General features: G+C 41.8%; 1 protein-coding gene across 1 annotated transcript; it reads right to left on the reverse strand.

Annotated features, from left to right (window-relative positions):
- Positions 1–353: 353 nt before the first annotated feature.
- On the reverse strand, positions 354–10,690 carry SUMO1 (small ubiquitin like modifier 1). The gene is made up of 5 exons (XM_056496663.1): positions 10,459–10,690; positions 5,327–5,401; positions 4,069–4,146; positions 2,379–2,450; positions 354–1,573 (listed from the first exon to the last, which is right to left on the reverse strand). The coding sequence occupies exons 1-5, from the start codon at positions 10,468–10,470 to the stop codon at positions 1,505–1,507; spliced, it is 306 nt and encodes a 101-aa protein (XP_056352638.1). The 5' UTR covers positions 10,471–10,690; the 3' UTR covers positions 354–1,504.
- Positions 10,691–13,822: the final 3,132 nt, after the last annotated feature.

A 13,822-nucleotide genomic window follows, 5' to 3' on the forward strand; every position in this document is an offset into this window, starting at 1 on the left:
TCAGGAACAGGACAAGCACAAGCATGAAAGAAAATGCATGTCTAGCTTTACAGCAAATGCCATTAAAAAAATACTTAAAACTTGCTACTTTTTCCAAGTATGCCAGCATGTGTCTTGCAACTGAAGCTGGCATTTACATGGAACTTGATTTACCCAATAATTCCTACTCATCTGCAAAAGAGGTGAAGCAGGGAGAGTACTGAAATCTTTTCTTCACACTACTCTGCCCATAATCTCCCACCTCAGCTTTCATATCCAGTAACAAGTTCTCAAACTGACCATTTATAACCTGCAGGTAACTGGAATATGTAGACCCTGATAATGATGACCAATGAACTGTAATGACATTTCCATGTCATATATCATAGATTATTTAATGGTACCATATAATATGAAATGTAGACATTAAAAGCATTTTTGTTTACTTCCAAGTTGCATTTTCAGCTTAAATTCTGTGCATGAGTGAAGACTTATGTAACTGTATGTGAATATTCTCTTCCAAGAAAAGAAACAGCTAGTAGTCTCTAAGAGTCACCTGCAAAACAAGCAGATCAAGTATTTTACTAGGGCAAGTGGAAAAAAAGAATTTTTATGAGGTACATTTACAGAGCACAATTTTTTTTCTGGCTTCAACTGGAAAAGCATACCTAACTATAATTTCTAATGGTTTTGCTTACTTTCAAATATTTGAAAAGAAAATGCAAGTTGTTTATAAAATTGGTTTTCTTGTTTATTTTAAATGAAGCTGGTACAGACAATGTCCATTCAAAACCCACGTCCCAGACCAAAAGGTACAAACAAGAGTGTCAAAGTAACACCAGTTGGCTGCTGTGAACATTCTTGCATGGATACCTGCACGTACTAATTCCTATATGAGGTTAAAATGCTTCTGGGCTCTTCTGGTAATATTTAAAAATCATTAGGGTTTTCAATTTCACGTCTTCAGCAAAGCCATCTCTGGAGCAAGGAACAGGTGACAACAGTTCTAGCTTTTCCATTTCCAACTCGGCAATCTTCTTCATTGGGCCATCAGCACAATTTAAGCAAAACAGCTGAGTTATGGATACACAACTTCTCCACAGTTTAGTTCTCTGAAAAACTTCATCTCGCACTGAAAGTTATAGTCCAGGAGTGAGACAGTCACACATCAAAACTTCAGGGCAGATATGGAAGTCATTAAGAACACTCGCCCACCTGGCAGATCTTACAGCCCTCGTGCCTGAAATGCACGAACCCAGTGAACATACAAATGCATGTGAGTACATGTATTCCTAAAGGGGAGGGCAGAAGGGAAGAGGGGAGCAAGGTTGCAGCTGGATCACAGAAGTTCAGCACAATGAAAACAGAAACAATAGTGTATAATGAGCACGAGAATTCAAAATACCAGACGCTTGAAAGTAAACTCCCAGAGATGGGGTGCCAGTTTCAGTGTTGAACACCACATTACAAAAGAACTATTATTTAAAAATAAAAAAGGATTAAGGGGGAAGAAAATCAGAAGGATCTAAACTGTTGAGTGACCCCCCGTCTGTTCCTGATAAACTTCAATCACATCTTCCTCCTCCATCCCCAGCTGTGAGAACAGAAAAAAAAAACAGCAAATAATTGTTATAAATCTGGTGTGATGAAATCAGAGGAGATCCTAGACAAATTATACAATGCTTTGTTCCTCTGTCCCATCATAATTCATCAAAGGGGTCAAAAAAGTTTCAGTTACCATCTCAGTAGACAACATTCACAATTTTTAATCCTTTTTCTTCAGACTTATGTATTTGAGTCAGAGCAAAAGCCTTACAGCAAAGATCCTCTTGTGGAGCAGTACACATCAGCCTGAAGTTGCTGGCTTTACCTTTCTCTAAAAATCCCTTTTTTAGGGGAACAAGGACACCACCAACATCAGCTGTAGAGCCATGTGAATTATATATATTATATCTAAGTAGTGCACTACTAGCCCACAATACAGCTTAACACCTACACCCTGCAACTCAAAGCCTGTTTACAACGCTCTCTCACAGAGAGCAACTTGTTCAATTTCACAGTCAACAAGTTTGTTTGATATTTTCAGAAGGTCATTATTATGAGTTTCTTCCTGCTTTTTTATAACAATTGGTGGAAGTCACTGGACAGAAGTAACTGTTTTCTGTTTATTTACACTTTGATCTACTAAATGTGAACTAAATACGTATTTATTCCAAAGTCATACTGAAGTTTAAGCTCAATAGTGGGAAGATTCCCTTTGTGTTTTCTCCCCTCTAGTAAGCAGTGACTACACCCTCCTTTCATTACACATGGAGACCCAACCAAACTGCCTATCTGCCTTACTAAAATATCTTAGTTAAAGAAATATAGTCAAACTATGTATCTAGAAAGAAACTCACCTCCTTGGGGGTATGATTATCAGTAATTCTCTGACCCTCGAAGAGAAACCTGAGTGAATTCATTGGAACACCCTAAAAAAAGAAACAGATGTGTAAGAAAAAACCAACTTACTAAATCCTGTATAGGTTCACAGGCAAAAACATTTTAAATAAAAACAACACATGGAAGTCCTAAAAGAGTGTTAGTTCCTGTTACATAGGGAGCTCAGACATTCTGTTGCACTCATGTAGACTACAAAGAAGTTACTCCAAAAGTATGATAGTGCCAAAATGCATGTTTATTCCAGAGTCTCACTGGAGTTCCAGCTCAACAACTTGGAAGTTTCCTTAGCTTTTTCAACTTGTCTTTATTTATGAAGCAAGTACTGACTGTACCTTCTCTCCCAATATATCATTACATATGTATTTTTCTGAACTGCATATCAGCCTTATCTAAGGATCCTAAGACAACAGGAGGAAGATGATGTTTACTTCATCAATTCCTACTCTTGTTGTCCCAATCTTCTATTGCTACAGGAAAGAACTATAACCTTTACCATAATTAATTCTGCAAATGCTCAGCACTGGGAACAAGAAAGAGCAGAGCTGAGAGGGAGAAAAACATACAGCATTCAAACAAGGAGAAACAAACATTGCAAAGGTAAACAGAGTTAAGTTAAAGTATGTCTGTTGCACAATGCATCCATGTTCTGGCAGAATGCCATACTTCACATCAATAGATAAGGCAAACACCTCATCTCTTCCTCCTCTTTCAAGTTATGACCAAAACAAACTCATGTGAAATATGACACACTCACTACTTAGCCCTCAAATACTTCTTGCAAATAACCAGGAAGAAGTTTTTTCAGGTAAGGACAGATCTTCACACTGTTTCAACAATCCCTCTGGCCAATGTGGAAGAAATGCTCATAGTCCCTTTACCAGAGAAAGGCTACATTGACTGCTGCAAAGGAAATCACAGCCCTTCCAGTATTCAGCTCAGGAGATACAGGTGTGTTCATCCAAACAATTATTTCTTTAAGAAAGAATTCCACACATGCATGTTCATTAGTCAGTAAGACTTCTGCATGAATTATTTCCAATATTTTTTTTTTTTTAATTTCAGGTTTTTAAAATGAACCATAATTTTAACCATTTGGATTTGACTACAAATGTATCTGGTGTTTGATCTTTTCTTTCCTCCTACTCCAGAAAAACAGCAAAAAAGAACACATTTCATGAAAGAACACTTCAATGACAAGCTCAACTTGTCTCAAAGTATTAGGAAAAAGCCCCCAAAGTATTATTGCTTATGATTATATCTCCTGAAGTGAACTTCAACACACTTATCCAAGAAAAGGCCACACAAGGCATCTATCCCCAAAGCTGAGGGCAAACTAGGCCAGGGCTTCTGGAAATAGCAGCTGTGACTGCACAGTATCTACCACAGAATCTGGAAGCGAAAATATATTTTTGTTCTGTAACAATTGTTAATATTTACCTGCATACACAATTAATAGTGCAGATTTCTTTAACTTAGGGTATAACTTCAAATCTCTTACATAGGAATACATTTACTTGTCAAAAGAAACACGGAGTTCCATTCTATTTGTACCATCAGATACCTCAAAAGTGTTTTATTTGAAAGCACAGTGAGAAAAGTGGTTTGGGTTTTTATTTTCTTTTTAAAGAATATCATTGTTTCACAAACCTGTCTTTGACAGTATGATTCTTTGAGTTTCTTGAGGTGCGTTGTCATTTTCACCTTGAAGTGAATTTCACTGCTGTCCTAAGGACAGAAAAGAAAAAAAAATTACTCTCCCTGTAGTAACTGCTAAATTTACCTATTTTATTTTTAAACATTTCATTAAAAAAAACAACTTATATGAAACATGGAATGTGATTCAACTATAACCATGTATACCTTGGTGCATCATAATGTAAACCTCCAGGATGATTTCTCAGTCACTAAATGCACTATGTACTTCCACAGGAAGCTCTTTTTAAAAAAACAGATGGCACAGTATAGCCTTAGGCTCAACATAGAAGTTTTGGATTTAAAATTACTAAAACCCATACATGGTTCAGTCTGTGCTGCCATCTTTACCCAGATGATATACTTATGAAATGCAAACATACATATGCAGGGGATTTATGCTCTAAGATTCCTGAAGAGACAAGTTAAAGCTTGTACTGCAAAATATACACGAAACCTTGTTCAATTAGAGTAATTATCTAGAAGTTAGGATACAGGCAGACTTGGCAACAAGACTAACCTAAGGAGGAATTTCAGGTCTTATTATTCTGTAGTCCTTCCCAGCAGCCATAAGGTGCAAGTAGCTGCAATTGTCAAAATGGCTACAGATAAGACAGATTGCAAGAGGTTCTGTGCAAAAGGCCACTTTCAGCTTTTCAATGTGTTCTCATAATTGTTGATTAGGCCAGCAAGACGTAAGGTAGTTTTTGTCAGTCCTACTTGCAAGTCATCTGTCACCACCCAACTGCAGCAAACAATGTAACTCCAACAAACAATCCTGGTTAATTCACCTGAGCTAGGGGTTCTTTGCACAGGAGATTCCAACATTCTCAACACAGCCAGCATACAGACTTCTAATCCACCACTCATCTGGTTGCTACATCTATAGGGCAGCCAACAACCCTTTTCCTGTCCCTGAAAAGGAAAGCTGACCTCATGCCTAGGGTACTACACAAACTTTGAGGACCTTAATTTATCAATTATTATTAATTTATTTCATTCATACCCTTGAACAAATGAAAATATCAATGTATCAAAAAAATCACATCAGAGTACACTAATATGCATTTCTGGCAACTGGAAGTAGTTTATGTCAGGGGAGGATTCTCATTAACTGTAAAACTGAAAGTATCAACTGGCATTTGGTCATTTCTACCATACAAGAAGTCACACCTCCATCAAATGTCAACAAGCAGTTATGTAAAAAACTCACCTGCCCAATGACTTTGAGTTTAATGTACTCCCCTTCTTTCTTATCTCCTAAGTCCTCAGCTGAAGGTTTTGCTTCCTGCAACAAAAACATAGAAAAACCTGATCAGTTCAACACTTCATTGTTTTCGCTGGACAGTATGGCAGCTGTCATCCTCTTTATTGCATGAAATCAGACTACTCCAGATGCCTTCTTTCTTTCTGTGTGTGTGCACAAAAATAACAGCAACATAGTATTATGAAGGGTTGTCTGTCTACCCGTGAGAAGTTGAATTAACGAGAGAAAAGAAACACCATAAAGAACATAAGAGATGAGAGAAGATTCATTTGGAAATGGATGACATACAAAAATAAGAAGTATGATTTTATACCTCTAACTCCTAGACAACAAACAAACTGCAAAAAAACCCACAAGAAGCATAAGAGGCTCGGATATTTGACAGAAAAAGGATCATTGTGAGGAGAGTAAACAGAAGGCATTTGTGACACCCCATGAACTTAAAGAGAGTGAACCATGCAAACAGCATGGCATCAAAGGTAGCCCTTATTTTCAAAAGGCTGGTCAGCTACCTTCTTTTGTATGACAACAAAAGAGCTTCCTTCTAGCACATTTGTTTTAAGAGCACAATACTTCAAAGTTTTAAAAGGTGCAGTTCCAAGCACTATAGTGTTTTGATACCTTTCCAGGGTAAGAATTAACTGTACAGACAAGTTTGATTCAACAACTTGAGCACTAAAGCTCATCAAAAGGGTTTAAGTGTTATACACTCTAAAACATTAATTAAGGACATCAGAGTTTTCATGTTACTGATTGATAGATGAAACAAGTGAGAAATCAGGTACTATTAACCCCATTCCTTGCCTGCCACTACATATCCTGCATCAGGCCTTTAGCCATGTTCCACTGCAGGACAAAGGGATTTTACACAGACATCAGGTCTAGATGGTACTCAATGAAGACTTGTTGCCATGCAGTCATAACCACAGGTACCCTGCTGATCATGTTTGAAATCTTCCTTTTATATTCTACTGCTAAGCACTGTAGACAAAATAAACAAATTATGTACAGGTGCCTACCACAGGCTCCCATCCCAAAAGGGACTTTTTGCTAAATGTACAGAAATACCCTCTGTATGGTTTGATTTTAAATTTAGGATCAAGTGCCAAAAACACACAAAATACTAACTTTCTCTACTAAGTCCATCCAGATGGGTCTCTATCTCCAGATTAAAACCTTTTGAAGCTTTTTTCCCCCTTCTCCTTAAAGGAGTTAAACACACACAACCTCTTTGAACATTAAAAGATCAGGGAAGGGCATAGGGCAAGTCAGCAAACACCCTTCCCATCCGTACCAATCTCAATCTGAAGTGCAGAAAGAGAGGAAGTGTTCTTTCTATCAGTTTGATTCACTGCCTCAACCCAGATCAATTCAGTTTCTACAATGGGAAGAAGTATGAGCCAGAGACTCCACCTGGTTTGAATACCTTTTTTTTTTTTTTTAATACCCATCCAGGCACAACCTAAACTTCAGGGACTGATTCATCACCCTTCAAGCTCAAACCCAAAAACCCAACCCAGGCTTTCAAGAAGCCTGACACACACAGGTCTTCAAGCAAGTCACTTCAGTAGCATGAAAGGAGTTCTCCACAGGTAACACAGATCATCTGTGTTCCCTACCAAAGTTTTCCCTAACATATTTGGACTCTAAGCTTCTGGGACTACTTGCAGGAATAGAAACACACTGGTATCCACTACTGACCAGAAAGAAAGAAAAACAAGAGACTGCAACTTGTTCTAATAACTTGCACAAACAGCAGTTTTAATGTCTTTATGCAGGATTACTAACCTCTAGGAATCAGAGCACAATTCAGATCTCTACTGATCTGAAGTCTGTAACTCCAAAACTAGCTCCTGTTTCACTATTACTGAAAGAATTTGTAAGAATACCCTGTCCCTTTTTGTGACATTTCAGGTCAGTCACTGCCTAAATTTACTTTACAAATTCCAGGACAGCATATTATCCCAGCAGTAGAGGTGGTACCTGTAGTAGTTCTATAGTTCTGTACATTTTAACAGATCTACATACTCAGGCTTCCAAACCAAATCATCTTGTACAAGGTATTACTAATGATCATTGCTAATATGACAGTGCCTCTGGCCAATATGAGTGATAAAATTATGATTCATATTTGATTCCTATCCTCAAGGAAAGAGGGCTCTAGTATCAAGAACAAACAGGGAAAGCAGCAAATAGTAGAATAAGCAGAGGGAATTGGAGTCTTCAAACCATAAAGATGCTCATTTAAAGCCCCACAATCTCACCAAGAAAATAAGAGGAAAGAAAGCTGTAGCTTCAGGAAAAGAGAAATAGTATCAAATCAAATAATAGAAGTGCCAATAATCAAAGCTTAAAATAGGAGCAAAATATTTTACATCAGGATACAAGACCCAGCAAGTCTGAAAATGCTCTCTGCAGTTTGTCAGTGAACTATACTGCCATTCAATGCCCAATGGCTAAGGCAACACAAAAACACTTAAGAATAAAGAAAGGAAGGAGATTGCAAAGTTGTTAAAACTACTAGCATTCATTAACAAAGCCCTGGATCAGCAATTAGCAAGCAAGCCCCCAGATGTCTTGCCCTGTGAAAAGAACAGGTGCTTTAGGGTACCTCATGAAACAGGACATGAAAAAGACCACCATACAAAGAGAACAGAAATACCACAACACTCCAATTTCTAACTTTTCATTAGAAGCCTAAGGTTTTAAAGGCTTCACTGCGGTTTTCCTAAAGAGCACAAAACAAGGCTCCTAGCACTGTCTCACACATGTAATGACCCTAAAAAGCACATAAAGTTTCTTGGATGAAACACACTGGTATTGCTATTGCAACTAACAAAAACAAAACACACACAAAACAAACATCATGAGGCAACATATTGCAAGTTTCCTCCTCCCATTTTCAGAAGAGCTCAAACTTCAATTTCTAACCTTAAAAAAACAAGCCCTAAACTCAGCATTTTAAAGAAATATCAACAAAATCTAAGTTACTAGAGGAATAGAAGTACAACATGCTTCCTAACAAAGCAAATCAACTCTTACATTTTTACAGCAGTGGAAAACATACATACAAAGTATAGCATTCTTTATTAGCAATAAACAAACAGATAATGTTTAGATTCAAATAAAGCAAAAACAGCCTAAGATACTTGAAGGGAGGGGGAAAACAATTTGTGTTTTGTTTCGTTTTTGCTTAGCTCCCACTAAGCAACCACGTGGGTTTTTTTGAAGTCTGCCCTTCTTTCTTATCATAAAAGTCAATTTCCCATTGAAAATAAAGTAACCCCTTATTTTACTGGTGATAAATGACCTTCCTCAACTTAATTCCAAAGCCATAAAGAATGATACTCTAAACAATTCACAATTTTAGGTGATCCAGTTATTTTTGTAGGATTGATAAACAGGCTTGAGGTTTATAGTGCTGCATAACCATACATTATCTTTCTACTTAAGCACCTGTTTAGCTCTTGCTGCACAGTCCCCCAGAAATTAATGACACGTCTAACAGTGTTTTGCTTATCTATAAAAATAAACGGCAGGCTCCTTACTCACAGACTTTAAAAGATACATAGCCACAACAGGTTATCACATACATGTAATTTTACATGCTTCAAGCAGTCCCAAAGACAAAACAGGCATGTGCTTTAGCAGAATTTGCCTGGAGAAGGATTTACCTAACTCTCTAATGAGAGCTGCTATTTGTTAAAACACGTCTTGGCTCACGTATGCAGACAACTACAGAGCAGGTCACGTGAACATCTGTCTATAAAATCTAGTTCAGAAATTGCTGGTGGGTCTATTTTTTTGTTGCTGTTGGTTCTGTTGCTTTTTCTATTTTTCTTTTTTTTAAAATGCAGCCACTTTCACGTGTTTTACTAGAGGGGCAGTGTGTCCTGCTAGGAGGCAGCAAGTGCTCGCAGCTGCCCCTCTGGCAGGCACAGGCAGAGAGGAGGCAGCAGCAGCATTGTCACTGCATTGTGCTGAAGCCGGGGGCGGGGAGGCAGACCACCAGCGCACGCAGCACTGCTTCTTTCCATCGCACCAAGGCTGCTCCCCAAAGCAGCAGGGCACGCACTGAGCTCTGCCTTTCTCTGGGGACTCCTCATTTCCTGGCCGGCACCAGCGCTAGTCCTGACTTCACAGCACCACAACAAACCTTTGTAGGTACTGACATTATCGTGATGGTTACACTTTGGGAAAAATCAAACTTAGGAAACAGTGCCCTATGACGACAATATAAAAAAAAATAAAGCAAAACAGAATACAAATTAAACCCGGAACGCTGCTTTAACTTTCCACCAGCAGGTCACATAGCCTAAAGCGATAGTTGTAAGCAAAGCACTGTATACATGCCAGGCCGAGCAACCCAGGAACTTGCGGTACAAGCAACTATTTAAGTCCCCGGCTCAGAAGACAGAAATGACGAGGGCATAACGAGAATATTACTTGAGCGAAGGCAGGACAGAGCCTTGATAAAGGACGGGGTGTTTAACACAGGCAATTAAGGCTCAGCTGAGAAAGGAGGGGGAGAAAACCAGGCTTTCGCATTCCTAGGGCGAACAGAGGACCTGGCAAGGCAAGCCTAGCCTAACCCGCACAAAGCCCGCTCCGGGGGAAAAGCATCCTACCACGCACCCGGGAAATGGAAAGGAAAAGAAACAACTGCTGTGCAGGCCGGCTCACCCCTCGCTGCACTCCCGCGGCCCCAGGGCCGGGGCTGCCCCCGCGGCGATCCCGCTCCGGCCGGACGCCGCCCCGGCCCCCGGTATCCCTGCCCGGAGCCCGCCCGCGCTCCTCGCGGAACACCCCGAGCAAAGAGGAAAAAAGGATCAAAATGCAGCGGGAGAGCGGCCTGAATCTGGCCGAGGTCGGAGATCGGCATCCACACTCACTCAAACACTCCCCTAGGGGTACATGCCCCCCAGCGCCCGCCGGGCGGCCGCGACTCCGCTCGCCCGGGCCGGGGCTGCCCCGCCGCGGCGGAGAGCGCGGGCGGGGGGCGCAGGCAGCTCCTGCCGCACCCCCGGCGCCGCCGCGCCCGCCGCCCGTCCCCCCTCGGCCGGGACCGCTGCCCGTACCTGGTCAGACATGGCTCGGCCCCGTGTCGTGCGGCAGGCTCGGCTGGGCCGCGGCAGGCGCTCCGCTCCTTTCTCTGCCCGCAGCGCAAACACAGGGCCGCGGCACGGGCGGGCTTTCCGGTGCGCCTGAGCTCACTTCCCGCGCGGGCCCCGCCCGGCCGCCGGCAGGGCCCGGCACGGGCGGCGCCGCCGTTGGAACAGCGCCGAGCGTTACGGGCACCGCGGCCGCCGCAGCGCCTGCGGAGAGTCCAGCGGGGCCACAACGATGGCTCGGGGCCTGGAGCATCTCTTGGAGAGGAGAGACTGCGGGAGCTGGGCCTGTTCAGTTTGGAGGACATTGTGAGGGAATCTTATGAATGCATGTAAATACCTCAAAGGCGGGTGCCAAGAGGATGGTTGGTGCCAGACGCTTCTCAGTGGCCCTCAGTGACAGGACGAGCAGTAATGGCCATAAACTAAAACACACTAAGTTCCACCTCAGCTTGAGAAAGAGCTGCTTGGCGCTGAGGGTGGCAGAGCACTGGAACAGACTGCCCAGGGAAGTCATGGATCTCCCTCTCTGGAGACATTCCAGCCCCGCCTGGACATGTTCCTGTGTCACCTGCTGCAGGTGACCCTGCCGTGGCAGGGTTGGACACGATGGTCTCCAGAGATCCCTCCACCCCTGACAATTCCGTGAAGTCGCATAACCCTTCCCACAACAGCAGATCTCAGAGCAAAAGTCACTTTCATTATGCCTAACTCTAATATCTTCTAAGGTTTTTACTAAGATAATACGTCACAACAAAACTCACTTTTCTATTTAGGCACAGGTTGCATTTTTTTTTAAGCCATTGCAACCATGCAAGCAATGATATCTGCATGTATTTAGCAAATCTGCAGCCAGGCAGTTGCATTTGAACAAATTTGCAAAGATACATCATTAAAACAACAGGTGCCCTGCTTTACATTGGCACAGCATGGCTATTCAGAGGTGTGCACAAGAAGTAACACCCACCTAAAAGATGACATTTAGGCTGCCAGCTATTTGGACTACAGCATGGAGTCCTAACATCCCCTCTACAACTGCTCAGGCAATTCCTGCATGGCATCACTGCTGGAATAGCATATGCTTAGCTCTAACTGGCCAGCAAGTAGAAAAAAACAACCACACAGAACCATAAAATAACGTGAATGTAAAATCAATGAATCAACAGAAAATAGCTCAGTTAAAATAGGAGATTATTATCCTCATGCTACTATAAACAGAGTGTTAACTTTAACAGCTGCCTTTGGGAAAGGGCAGAGTACATTCACCAGCTCTGGGCAGGGGGCATCATTAGCACAAACAGCTCAGATCTCTGTGTGCCATGTTCCCCTGTAATACCACCAAACACCAAGGCAGTTGCACTCAGTGCCTGCATTTCTGCATGTCACTGAACACAGAGTTACAAACACAGCTACACCAAGAGGCGTGCTTTTACCAGCCAGTGGAACAATCACTAGACTCATGGAAATTAGTTTTAATCATAACTATTAAAACAATTCAGAATTAACAAGGGAGGGGAAAAATAAATAAAGAGAACCAAAACAAATGCTATACAGAGCTACAGAATGAAGATGATCTTTCTTAGGCAAGGCCGAGCAGTCAGAAAAGCCAAATACGTTCATGCTATGCCAAGCTCACAGTAGGAGCTCATTATGAACTTAATAACACACACAAAGCACCAAAATAAGCCATGCAAGGGCTCCACAGCAACACACAATACTAACAGAATGGAAAATGACAAATATTCTATCCTGAACATTACTGCTTTTTATAAATTTTACAGGGGTTTTTAAAAACAGAGCCTTACAGTGCTAAGGCCAAAGTCTCAGACTCTGGCACAAACCCAATTTTTTATGTAATCTCGTAATAAAATCTAACACTCATGTGAGTCAGAAAGCAGTTACCTATCCATAAAGATATCCATAGCCATAAAGATACAAGGTTAGAATGTGCTCATCAGCATCACACTAGCAGTAACTCCACCTTTCTTACTCCATTGGTTGTGGATGCATTATCTCTTCAGGACACAAGCTACATTTGTACAGATCCTCAAAGTTAACCTTTGCTGAGCCTGTGAAAACTGTGGATGTACAGCAGTATTTGTTGGCTCAAATTCAACATAGAATGCACGTAAAAAGAAAACAACAAAAGCTGTTTAAAAATACTAAATATACTTCCACAAGCTTCTTCCCACAAACCCCAAAGTTAGCCTTGCACTTGTATGGACTGTCAATGGTACTTGCCCTAATAACCTCACTGAGTTATCAGGTGTTTTATAATGTCTCTCATTTCCCTATCTGCACTTAATCTCAGTCACCTGAAGCCAATAAAGTTCACCTCTGTTGACTAATTTCTCCAAAGCTGCTGTGTAGTTTAAGAACCACTAGCTGTAAGAGGTTTTTTCAAAGCTGTTTGCCCACACATATACTCTGTGCAAAGCTTCTTCAGTCCATAAGAAAGAGATTTCTTAAAAAAGCAGACTTTAACCTAAGAACAATCTGTAATCTTATAATGCCAATTTGCTTGCTTGAGAGGGGTTAGTGCTAGCAAACAGGATGAATGCAGTGTTCTGAGGCAGCCAGCTAAGTACCAGCAGCTCTTACATAATAATAGTACTGCCCCTGCCAGTACTTTAAACAGTACTTTAAAACTAGGTGGAACCTAGAAATTCTCTACCTCCTTGAACCTAATTTCTTTGGCGATATTACTGGTTGTGAGATTTTTTAAAAAGCACCAAAGTCTTTGAGGAAAAAAAAAATCTTCAGAATTACCTAGGTTTACACATTTCTCTGCCTGTTGGCTTCCCAGCATACTCCTTACATGGAGGAAACAAAGGCGTGCTGACTCATACAGACGGTTGCATAAAATGCAGCAATGAATGCCTGATAGAAATCAAAACCCAAGCGTTTCTTGGAGCCTCTCTTCCTGCGGGCAGGAAAATCTCTGCCTGCTTTCAGTACCGATCGCCCTGCCTGCGAAATAAGTGGAGGTTCCTAAGGGCAAGGAGCGGCGTTTTCCGGCTGCCTCCCACCGGCACGCAGCTGCTCGGCTGCCCAGCGGGGCCGGGCGCGGAACTAGGTCAGCAGGCAGCGGCTGTGCCAAGGACAAAGCAGGAGGGGGCACAATGACCGCCCCAGACCGCGGACAGAACCGCCCGTGCCCCGGGGAGCGCACAGCAGCGTGCAAAACGCGCTTTAAACGAGCAGAATTTGCTGCCTGTCTGTCGGTAAAGCCAGCCTTTTAAATACACGCAATCGCACTCTGTCAACAATTCTCCACGTAAAGGAGCTGTTTTCGGTGCGATGAACTGCAGGTTCATGCGGGAGCGCAGCGGGC

This window comes from Oenanthe melanoleuca, chromosome 7 (genome assembly GCF_029582105.1).
Source record: "Oenanthe melanoleuca isolate GR-GAL-2019-014 chromosome 7, OMel1.0, whole genome shotgun sequence".
NCBI lineage: Eukaryota > Metazoa > Chordata > Aves > Passeriformes > Muscicapidae > Oenanthe > Oenanthe melanoleuca.

Bases quoted from the DNA above. Each gene is read 5' to 3' on its own strand.
- SUMO1 (XM_056496663.1), bottom strand. The intron at 4,147-5,326 runs GTGAGTTTTTTA...TTCTGTCCTTAG, and splicing joins AACTCAAAGTCATTGGGCAG to GACAGCAGTGAAATTCACTT. The intron at 2,451-4,068 runs GTTTGTGAAACA...TTCTTTTTTTAG, and splicing joins AATCATACTGTCAAAGACAG to GGTGTTCCAATGAATTCACT.